The sequence below is a fragment of the Egretta garzetta genome, unplaced genomic scaffold (assembly GCF_000687185.1).
Source record: "Egretta garzetta isolate BGI_Z169 unplaced genomic scaffold, ASM68718v1 scaffold62, whole genome shotgun sequence".
Taxonomy (NCBI): Eukaryota; Metazoa; Chordata; class Aves; order Pelecaniformes; family Ardeidae; genus Egretta; species Egretta garzetta.
This window is the reverse complement of record NW_009258947.1, coordinates 1232772-1245198: the sequence shown is the minus strand read 5'-3', so window position 1 is coordinate 1245198 and position 12427 is coordinate 1232772. Positions and strand designations below refer to the sequence as shown.

At 38.9% G+C, this 12427-nt stretch overlaps 1 protein-coding gene across 1 annotated transcript in view; it reads right to left on the bottom strand.

The window, feature by feature from the left end:
• ERICH1 (glutamate rich 1) overlaps positions 1-11561 on the bottom strand; it is a 60150-nt gene extending 48589 nt beyond the window's left edge. The window contains exons 1-2 of the mRNA XM_009634246.2: positions 11543-11561; positions 9384-9578 (exon numbers count right to left, since the gene is read on the bottom strand). Coding sequence (XP_009632541.1) covers positions 9384-9578; positions 11543-11561 — 214 coding nt within the window. The remainder of the gene's footprint in view (positions 1-9383; positions 9579-11542) is intronic.
• Positions 11562-12427: the final 866 nt, after the last annotated feature.

Below are 12427 nucleotides of genomic sequence, written 5' to 3'. Positions count from 1 at the left end.
GCTGAAACAGGTGTAAGATGACCTAAAGACAAATACAAAGGTTTTTCTCCTATTTTAAACTATGCCATATATCTGTTATAAAGGGAAAAAAAAAAAAAAAAAAAAAAAAAAAGGAAGACACTTTTCTCTTGGTTTTCAGTTCTTACAAGCATTTTTTTTGTGGCTAGTAAAAAGGACATCACCATCTAAGTTTGGTTTAAAACACATTTTTAAACCATTACGTTTTCTGTTAATATTTCCAGTGGAATAAATGCAAAAGTGGTCTATGAAAGTGACATGGTCAAACTTGGAATTTACAGACCTCATTACATCAGTAAAGTTTTCAGGGAAAAGGGAAGAGAAGAGGTTTGATGCTCAGAGGACTAGAGCATTAAAAGAAAAACAACTTGAGAAAATCCTCAGAAGTACTTCCTCATTATTGTCTTTTCCTTCAGCTTGATAGAAACCAAAAACTTCAGAAGGAAATTGAGGTCAATAAAGATATATCCATTTTACAAGGCCCAACGCTGGGATGGGAAATTAATAAAAAACAAGGAACAAGAGAACTCAATTTTAATTCCCTTACCACCTCCCACAGATACACTAACTTCTAGGTTTTCATTTTTTTTAGACACCTAAAAAGGCTGTATTATAGCCCATTTTACTGGAGACAGGACTTACCTTTGTAACTCACCCTCAGTTTCATTACATCAGAAGGAGCAGACATTGTTTGCCACATAGAAAAAACAGATTAAAAAAGTAAAAATCCTCCTTCCTCTCGTTCTCACTCATCATCCAAGTAAGATTTTTTTTACCTATGAACCATTAAAACATCTATACTCCCTTATTATTATGTACTAAATATTTATTAGTTATTACTAGCTATTTAACTTATATGAGACACTGAAGCTTTTATGTCCTGGTATATGACTGTAGGCAATATTTTGGTTAGATGTCTAAGAATTCTAGCTGTGTAAACAGGAGAATAAAGCTATCTTAAAAATGTTAAGGTAGTATTCCGCTCAATTATTTCTCCTAGTGCTGCAGATCTTATTTGTTCAACACACTTTTCAAAACCCAAATACATTCAAGTCCATCAATATTTTTTTAAATAAATGCAACAACACTGAATCTAGAAGGCCATGTCTAAGTTGCAATTAGTTAATTACCCTCACTGATTAAGTGATTATGTCATTACTGGGACTTACCTGAAAACCAGACAAGGAAATAAACAGATGTGCTCATCAGAATAAAAGTAAACAGAGTTTAAAGTTTGAAACTTTTTTCTCCCCAACACACACATTTTTTTATTCCATAATTGGAAGTCATCTGGAAAAGTCCATTCCTCTTTGTGTTAAAAATAATGCAAACCACAGAAACACAAAAAATTATGGAAAATCATTTGCCCTGAACGTAGTTCAGTACCAAGTTCACATTATAAGCGTTTCCTCTTTTCAAATAATGGTTAGAGGGTACAGTTGGTAGGAAAGACAAGTAGGAAGTAAGCATGTCTAACAGCAGAAAACGTGAAGCTTGCCTCTGAATAACTTTGATTTTGACAATAGCACCTTGAAGTCTTAAACTCCCCAGCATACACAGGAGCGGGACAGGCATCACACACAACCTGTTTTGTCACCAGTACATTAAAAATAATTTCAAACAGGGGGACAAGGTGGACGAGAACGCTAACACACACAATTACTGTGCTACAGTTAGATTCACTTCGGGACTGTCTATCAGTCCTTCTCTAGGACAAGTCCATTTTACAAGTTCTTACACAAGCCATTTTTCTGTTTCCTTTCTCAAGATAATTAGTTTTCCTGCAGCTGGCTACATTTAGGTTTAGAGCTTGTTTACACTTACAGCTAAAGCTGGCATTTTCTACTCCAATTAGGCAACCACTACATGCTATGAGATCAGCTACTTGTTAAATTGCTTTCAGATGTCTCACAGACAAGCAGATTTCTCGCTGACAGCTAAGCTGTTTGAAATAAAGATGTAGAAGAGAAGAGAAGAACGAGTGAATGTATATACATAAGAACACTGGAAAGGGAAGGAATCTGCCAGGAAGCATAAAAAAAAAAAAAAAAAGCATTGCTAAGGGAACTGGAGATTGAACTACAAGGCTGTTTCTGTCATAACAGAAGTTACAGATATTATACATGCAGCCCACTCAGTCTGAACAGAGACAGGGTTTTTTGTTTGTTTGTGGTTTGGTTTAGTCCCCCTCCCCAAACCCCAGATCTCTACATTAACCCAAGCACATAGCCACCAGATTGTAAATCTGGTTGGGCACCTTTTCTACCATAGCCACCAGAAGCTGGTGTCTTCAGTCAAATAGTGTTACTCACTTCTGGATATATCAGTCCCATTTTCACAGTATAATGCCACTGTCATACAGCATGTAATGAGAGAATGCCTAAACCCTTGAGAGAGGAACATAAGTGTGTGTGACAACACTTCGTTGTATAATAATTATAATCTCCATTGCTCTTTATCTTATTCATAATAGACAGCTTTTCAGAGTAATTAGCTAAAACGAAGCTGAATTGTTTAACAAGTCTCTAATGCTGTTTACTGCATTGGGTACTGCTAGAGTTTAATCTCTCAAGCATATGCACTTCATCAGTTCGATCAACTCAAAGCCAGGCTGTCCATGCATATTTTTTAGAGAGGTTTTGTCTTCTAGGCACTTCTGTCACAAACTTAAGTTTTCTGTAATAGAATGGCTGCAGGAAGACAGGATTAGGATGAGTAAAGACACAGTTCAGGTGTCCCAGTGATGATTTCTTAAATGCAGTATACTGTCAGCATTAACAACTTCAATGGAAAAAGTAAGAACACACACCCCGCCCCCAAAATCGCACAGCTGTACTGAATTTTGACAGGAATAACAACACTGCTGGGCTATTTCACAGTTGATAGACATTCACTTTTTTAAATGAATATAGAGTAAATTGCATTTGGTCTATTTATATAGCATAATATGGATTCCCTTTTAAAAAAAAAAAAAAACAAACCTAAAAACTTAGGAGTAATAATAGCTTATTATTTTTCTTCATTACCCCTTACTTCAATAAATGGAGGCAGAAAAGATCAAATAGGTTGTCTCCACATGATCTGAGACTCTGCCCAGGCTCTCTGCATTTCAATTTCTTTTTTTCAGAATTAGGGAAAACACAAAACCCAAAAGTGTAACAGTGTGCTTTATACAGGAAAATTCAACACTATACATTTTACTTGTATTCAATTATCCTTCTTCAGCAACTCTTAAATTTTAGTTTTCATAAGGAAGATGCTAAACATCGGTTAGTAAATCCCAAGTCCTTAAAAAAGTGGTTGTAATTCCGACCTAGAAAAAGGCCTGGGACTAAGGAGATCATTAAAAAAGCCAATTCTACAATTACCAAGTCTCTAGTCAGAAGCATGCATGTCTACTTTGAATATATACTCTAAAGGTATTAAAAATAATTAGTGAGGTTTTAAAGTATCAAAAGTAAAGAAATCACAGAACTGCAGAGCTCAAGAGAAACATTCTCCACAAAACTAGTGTTTGTTGCAAGTAGATCCTGCCCTAACAAGGGTCAGAAACAAAAAACCCCAATCCTCAGGACAAAATTTAGTCAAAGGCTATATCCAAGCAAGTAATTCATACTTAGAAATGCTTTCTCAGTCTTTTGTTGGACACTTTTTTTTTTTGCAGTACAGCAAGTTTTTAAGCATTTATAATACTGCATTTGGAAGCATATTCGCAAGCTTAGGGAAAAAGCAATTAAGTCCTCTTATTTGTAGGAGCTTTCAGTTTTCCATTTGCTCTCTTTAATACTTTGCCTGCCAAGAAGGCTCAGGTTTATTACATGTCTGCATAACTTTTAAATGGTTTCAAGTAATAAAGCTGGTTATCTAGACCCTCTTTAATTTTATGTTGAAGCAAGAAAAATACCTTTTATGTCTTTTGAAATTAATAACTATAGCTCTTGCAATGGAAGAATCAGGTTCCTCAAGAAGAGAAACGTCTACGAAGTCTTAACTAATTGTCCCAGAGAGGGGGAACCCCTGTTTTGGTTACATTCATTTTCTCAGTGAGTATTTTGGTAGAATAGGGAGAAAAAAAGTCTGATTCAGGATAATTAGAATCCAAAGGGAATGTACATATTAGTATGCCCTTTAACGGAAGTTTTGGCCATAGGCAGGTGGTTGGGTTTGTTGGGTTTAAGTCACTTTAAAAAAGTAAAAAATAATATTTTCAAGAGATAAGGTGTAAAACAACTACCCTACTTTGAGGTTCAGGAGGAGAGTGGTACCTCCACATGTTTTCTCCATCCCTAACAGAACTACCACCTTCCTAAAGAAAATGCAAGTACCATTCAGAAGATCACTCTGTAGTCACAGAGGAAAGCATCCCTCAATTTTCCTTCAGTCTCCAATTATTCTGGATCTTACTGTAAGCTTTAGTTCCAGAACTATGTGAGGAGCTTTATGGGACAACTCTTTCTGATACTAAATTATCAATCTTCCAAAATTAATTGAGAACTAGTCATTAACATAGGTCCTGACTGACTATAAACTTAAGCATCTCAACTTCAACTTGATCTCAGAAGAGGCATATAAATGCAAATATTTACAGGATATAAAAGCATGATCTTCAAATTTTATGGGCATAAGTCCCTACTATGCTTCAAGATGGAGAAATTTAAGGCAATGCTGCAAACCGCAGTCCAATAAATATAAGAATCTAGGGGAGGTCAGCTTGTGCATATTGGTAATGGTATTTTCACAATTTGAAAACAACTTTTGAAGGCAAGTAGAATGTTGCAATGAGTTTTATAGTAAAAGCTGTTATTTAATGCTAGAAAACACTTAAAGTCAGCTTCTTTCTAAAGAAATCCTCAATTTCTTACTGACATTAAGTTAAATTTTTCAGTAGACTTTGTAGGACTGAAATAATCACTTTCAAGATAGGAAAGAGTTCATATCTACACAAAAAAACCCTCTCGTTTTCCATCGTCCATCTTGGACTACTGCAATTTAAATGATCGGCTGTTTTGTAGTTATGTGAATAACCTTTGGTCTACAAGAAAGGAGTTACTTAAAATAGCATATGATCAAAAAATTCAATTGATGCCTTGTTTCTCCTTTTCCAAGGCAACACAGTTTATAGCTCCAAATCTTATAGCCTATCACTAAACATGTACTTTCAGTGTTCAATGCCATAAAATCACTACATATAAATGACTATTCATGCAATTTAAATTTAAATGAAATCACAACCAGAGAAGAATGGCTAAGTTCTGTTGGTTTCACAGATGGGTAACTGATTTTTATTTCCTATGGATTTATCACTGCAACCCTCTTCAAGGCTTTTTTTATTTAAGAACACATTTGAAGAACATCAGTCAAGGCAGATCCCTTGCTGTACTAGCATAGCATTTGCTTGCCTCCAACAGAAAACAAGCTCAGTTAGTTTGCTGTTAATTTCAAGAACAGCCTTGTTGCTTCGCTGTGAAAATCCTAAATACAGAACTGTTCTTTGTGCTCCGTGTTCCCTTTCCCATGAGCTATATTTTACCTGTATTAGGATTCTGGATCAAAAGCTTTCGTTTCATTAACTTGAAGAACATTGTATTAGGAACTAGGTATAAACAGTCAGAAGAGTTATACACCAAAAGGTCAACTAAATTCTCCCCTCACCTCCCACTTCAGTGGGAGTTTGGGCAGGCCCAAATTTATAAGGAATGGCTCAGATTCCTACAAACGAAGGCGGTTTTAGCTTAAGAAGTTACTCCATAGTCATGCTTATTTAGCACATCTTCATCACAGAGCCAATAAACAGCCTGTTACCTATTTCAAAAGGACAATTAGTTCCCAATGCTATCACGTATCATTTTACACAATAAGCTTAATGCTTTATCAGCCTTCTGAAAATGTGCCTCTCGTTACTGACAGCACAAAAGTAGTACTAGAAGTACTGATCTAGAAAAACAAGACGGCCATCAAACAAATGGAACTGCAAAAAGTGGAGATTTCCAGGCAATCTTCTGCCACAGTAACAGGATACAATACAGGACAAGAGCCACACAATCTTTCAAAAGCAAATTCTACCACAGATCCGTAGCCAACCTGTTACTAACCATCCTTGTTACAGATTGGGTGGGGGCATTTTTAATTAAAAAAAAACAAAAATTCTTCAGTAATGTATGTTAAAAAGGACTTTTGGAGGTCATTAACCCAAACCCCATTAAAATTTGACCCAATCAGATCAAGTTTTCTAGTACACTGTTCAGTTTTCAGCTCCTCCAAGGATGGAGATACAGAATCTCTCTCTGGGCAGCCCCTTCTCAATGTTAGATCATCCCCAAGGAGGAACTCCCTCCCCCATCTAGTTGGAATTACTCTTGCCACAACTTGGTTGTTGCCTCTTCTCCTCTTGCTGAGCACCTCCAAAAAAGTGCACGGCTCAGTCTTCTCTATACTCCTCCTTCTCATTTGGTAGATGAAGTAACGAGATTTCCTCTTCACCTTTTCTTATGACTGAACAAACTCAATTCTCTCAGTCTCGTACATAACATCATCTGGCTCTCCGTTCATTACAGTGCCTTCCATTGGACTCGCTCTACTCTGCCACTACCTTTCTTGTACTAAGGAGCCCAATGGTCACAGTACTCTCAAACGCTGCTCCAGTGTGGTCTCACAAAAAGGAATGATTCCTTCCTTCGAACTGCTGGCTACACTGCTAATACAGCACAATATGTTCTCAGCCACCTTTGTGGCAAGGATGCAATGCTAACTTATGTTCAACTGGGCATCCACCAGAACCCCTACATCCTTTTTGTGGATCTGCTTCTAGCCAGGTTACCCCAAGCTTGTATTGTTGGTTATTCCATGTCTGACACAGGACTCTGCACTCTGGTATTAATCCCCAAGGTGCACCACTGGCACATGGCCATCTATCGAACTGTGTCCTGCTGATCACCATCCTTTGACCCTGGCAGTCTACCTATTTGACCATTCACTTACCCAGTTGATATCTCACCATCTTGGCTAGAAGAATACTACAGGAGATTTTGTTGAAGGCCCTGCTAAAAAAAATTAATTAAAAAAAACATCCACTGTGCCCTCCTGATCTACAAGCCAGTCATGTCATCATAGAAGGCAACTGGGTTGCACAACCTGCCTTTGGTAAATCCACACTTACTGTTCCCAATTCCCTTTTTGTCCTTCACATGCTTGGAAAGAGCTTCCAAAAGGATTTACTCCATAACATGCTCACAGTTTTTCAGATCCTCCTTCTTACCCTTCTTGAAAACAAGTATGATGTTTGCTTTTTCCAGTCACTGCAGAACATCCCAATTGCGATGACTTCTCAAAGAGGACAGAAACCAGGCTCACAATGACATCAGCGAGCATCCCTGGATGTACACCATCTTGTCCCACTGACATGCAGTTGCACAACTGGCTTAACTACTCCTCATCTATCATCTTCTACTGTGGGTAATGCTTCACTCCCATAGACTTTACCATTAGGCTCAGGGGCCTGGGAGGCCTGAGTGCAAATCTTACCAGTGAAGACAGGCAAAAAAAAGGTACCAAGGACCTCAGCCTTCTCCTTGTCTTCTATCACTAGTCCCTTGCCCACTGAGTAATGGGCCCACATTTTTTTTTTTTAACATTCCAGTTGTTGCCCTTTTTGTTTCTTCCCAGATCCCTCACGAGTTTCAACTCCAGATGAGCTTTGTCCTTCCTAACTCCATCCCAGCATACTCAGGCAACATCTCTCTATTTCTCTTGGGTAGCTAATACCTGCTTTCACCTCCTTTGTATTTCCTTTTTGTGTTGTACGGGCCCAGAGCTCCCTCTTAGGAGCTCAGCCACCTGCACTTACAGGCAGCTCTGATATCACACAGCTGTTGATCCAGATTGTTGTGAAGAAAGAACTGCTTTAAGAAGCCACCTCAGCAGGGGCTCGCCTTGCATCACTCAGGAGCCACTTTTAAGCTGAGGCTTTTAAGCAGCTTCCAGCCTGAGCTAGACTGCAGCCATGCCTGTGCCTGGGCACATACCCCAACTGATGCATACCCTGACTCACAGACTTCACATGCTAGCTTGATCTCAGACCTGCCTTGTCACTATTGATTTGCCTGGTGTCACTGGGCTGTTGGCTGAACCTGGTTATTGTTACCAGACATACTCTGCTCTCCTTTTTTTAGATACCGTGGGGGAGTGCTTTCACAGTGATGACACAGCTCCTGTGCCTGCCTTGTCCCAGCTAGTCTTCCCTCACCTTCCCCTTGCTGCTCCCCAACGCATCTGAGCTCGGTCAGGTATCCTGCCACACTTGCTCAGTTTTCTGCATGCCAAAATGAGCCATTCTTGTGCTTTGAGAAGGTTTTTCTTGAAGATCAACCAGCTCTCCAGAGCTCCTTTGCAATTCAGACTAGTCTTCCATTCGATCCTATTAAGCAGATCCCCGAACAAGACAAACATCTGTTCTTCTGTAGTACAGGGTTCTAATTCTACTACTCATTTATGCTCACTTCTTTCAGGACTTTAGTCTCCTGCCCCAGACCACATCCACAATCAGTTCTTCCTTGTTTGTGAATAACAGGTCTAGTTGACCACATCCCCTAGAGAAAGCTTTTTATACTCTCGGGAAACATGACTTTTTATTTCAAGTCAGTTTAACATCCTCTTTCAATTATGGCAAAATTTGGTTTTAGATGAGCCGCAACATGAAGCGATTCACACTTCTTTTATACTTATGCACAGAGCCTTTCACCCACAAGTAATACCACATCTACCTCATTTTGCATCTCTTTTGCTCACCTTTTGGCATAGCATCCACATTCTATAACCCAGTTGACAAAGGGCTTTTACTTACCTGTCAAAATATTCACGTGCCACTTTCATTGCATAAAGACACATAAAATCATGCTCTTTAGCAGGGTACTACCATACTGCCTGAATTGATATTTGCCTTCTATTGGGTTTATGTTCCCCATGGGGTTTCTGATGCAACATGAGGGCAGGAAGAAGTTCTGGATCATATATTTCCACCAATCTTTGGGTGTATTTCTAATAGCTGAGCAGAGCTGTACCACTGTAAGTCATTTTCTCACTGTTCAACAGACATTACACCAAAGACAGTTATAGCTTACACCGGAGTTTCATATTAGCTACTGTTAAATGCTGTGTTCACTCATATACACCAAGACATAGTCTTGGTTTTCGCAGGACTTATGCACTGACCTCCAGTGTTCTAGGTAGTGAGTACCATTAGTGCTTGTATTCAAGCTTGTCTGTTGGTATCGATAGATGAAAAAAGTAGATACTATACTGTTCTCAAGTAAAAGTAAAGTAGCTATATTTAAAAGCACAGTATCAGAAAAAGGACTATGCAGTCTCACCTTGAAATGATTTACAGGGTGTGTCCGTTGATGTGCTAGCATCCGCTGATGAAGTCTGAACATTATCCAAATTCTTTTCCTTGGATTTTGAGCCCAGATTTCCAAGAACCGCCTCCCCTTCTCCACTCGAAGTATGTGCAAGAGAAGATGATGAAGTTTCAGCATAGAGTCGTTTCAGTACTTTCCCTATGAACACTGTGGGGTAAGAAAACTTTTTTGAACAGAAAGAAATGCAGTGTTTTAAAGGTATTTGAAGACTTTAAAAAACAACAACTAATTGATACAAGAGTTTCCCTCATATTCCATGCAAGTCTGTCTTTAGTAGTCCCCACCTCTCACAGGGAAAGCTGAAAATTAATATATTGAAGTCCTGAACTTGAGTCAGAAAAGCAGCTTTAAACCCCCAGAATTCACTAGCAAGGTCACATTTAAAGTCTTCTATTTGACGACATTTTGGCAATAAATTAATACAGTACATTTACAGACTAAGCATGCATTTTTTTTAAGATTTCTTTTAAAACAAGTATCTTCCTACACAAGTGTTATAAAGCTGCTCAAAATGCAGGTCTCTTCTGGCACAGAGGCACTGCAATTGAATCACTCATTAAAATCAGTAAGTTACAACTATTTAATCACATAGAAAAACTAGAAGTAGACAGCAGCAGAAACACATGGTAACCCAATTAGTTCTACAGAATTAGCAGTATTCTTATACGCCTCTTCCTCTTATGGGCCCCTTTCTGACGACACTGGCAATCTGCTACTAGTTACTCAAATGCAAGCATAATTTGATTAAAGAAAAGGAATATATGCAAATAATCTGCTCATCAACAAAACTATCATCTTTACATGGATGCATGCGTATTTCAACCACTTGAAATTACATATTTTATAAAAATATAAAGTAATACTAAGAAATTTATCTATTGCAAAACAACATCCCCAATTTCATAAATTCTACATGATCAAGCAGATATTGCGGGATGGGGGGGCGGGCAAAGAGATATCTGGAAAAAAACCATGTTGCTACCTAAACTTCAATTTTTAATTTAATATACAGTGCATGGACACTATACAAGTAATCTGGTGCAGATTCCTAAGAAAATATTTCTGCCAAGAGAACAGAACTTACATTGTTCTAAGAATGGCTCGTACCGCAGCTTAACAGAAGAACATACTATCACTGAACTCTCTTCAATTACTTTCCCTCACAACTGAAAAAAAAAAAAAAAAATAAAAAAAAATCACCTTCATTGAGCTGGGAAATCCTTGAACCACCAGCCCTTCAAACTTTATCTCCACATGTACCTTGCTGATATGCCTCAGTTGTCAGTAAATGACTAAATATGGGGGATAATGTCTTGTTAAACCTTTTTTGAGCTCTTTCTAGTTTATACACGACCACTTATGCTTTGCTTGAGCCCAATCCCTTGAATAATCTGTGACCATAAGAAAAGCAAATGACAAAATGCAAGCCTGAGGGGATACTTGTGCAGAAAGCTTTGCTTACGAAGCCCAAATTTTAGTTTTTCTACACTTATCCATCATTCAATGAGAAGAAAAAACCTGTGACAAGCTACCAGCAACATCTCCCCATCAAGTAAGCACAGTCCATTTTGTGGATTAAGACTACCATTCCCAGAAAGACAGACATCAAAAGTGACTGTCTATTTTCTTTTTGTAAGGCTCCCTTGCCAGGATATTCTACAGCTAGAAAGACAAAATCCACAATTACTCTCCTCAGAGGACAACTAGAGAAAACAGACAGAAATAAGCAGCATAATAAGACAAAGTTAACTGCCCTTTGCAGATCTCTGACTCTAATAAAGCAAGTTACTCAAGAGGTTTATCCTGGATCCTTTCCCTGAGTACTGCTACTAACACTGCGGCATTTTAATGAACTCCAGTAAAGATGCTACTAAATGGTCTAACCCCAGCAGGCAGCTAAGCCCCACACAGATGCTCACTCACCCCCCTGGTGGAGTGGGGGAGAGAATTGGAAAGGTAAAGTGAGAAAATTCATGGGTTGAGTTACAGACAGTTTAGTAGGTAAAGCAAGAGCTGGATGTGCAAGCAAAGCAAAACAAGGAATTCATTCGCTACTTCCCATGGGCAAGCAGGTGTTCAGCCATCTCCAGGAAAGCAGGGCTAATGGTTACTTGGGAAGACAAACGGCATCACTCCGAGTGTCCCCCCTTTCCTTCTTCCCCCAGATTTATATGCTGAGCATGATGTCATATGGTGTGGGATATCCCACAGGTGTCCCAACTGTGTCCCCTCCCAGCTTCTTGTGCACCCCCAGCCTCTCCTGGTGGGGTGAGAAGCAGCAAAGGCCTTGACTCTGTGTAAGCCCTGCTCAGCAATAATGAAAACATCCCTATGTTATCAACACTGTTTTCACCACAAATCCAAAAAATATGGCACCATGGGAGCAGTTACGAAGAAAACTAACTCTAGCGTGGCCAAAACCAATACACAAAACTAACATTCAAGCACTTGTATTGAGGAAGCTATTCTTCCAAAGCGAGTATCATTGAGATGCTGATGAATCTATATATGGAAATAAGTTTTCTCCAAATCTGCTGAGGAGAGCCAGCCTCCTCACAGCTACAATAGATTTTATGCTCCCCATCTTGGTATCTGATTTCTCTAGTCATCTGTCCAGTTACCCCTACAAACACCACTTTTTTATTTCCTTTTTAGAATAACGGGATTATACTCATACACACATTAGCACTGCTTCAGAAATCAGTATGTGACCAGTTTTGATACATTCATCACGTGGGGCTCTATCCATCTCTAATACCTAGGCTTGAGAAAGCAAGCTGAAACAACGCCTGCCTTGGGAGGGTGTGAATACTGAGGAAAGTTTCTTTCACAAAAATCTCTCTTGCTTAGAAAGAAATATCTAGATCAGTAACAGCGATAGATTTACTTCTGCAAAGATGGGGCTTAGCTGCCAACACCGAAGCAGCATCCAATCTCACTGGCTGGAGTTCTCAGCAGACGCAGGAGGAAGCAGCTGGGTGCAGAGTGAGGGGGGT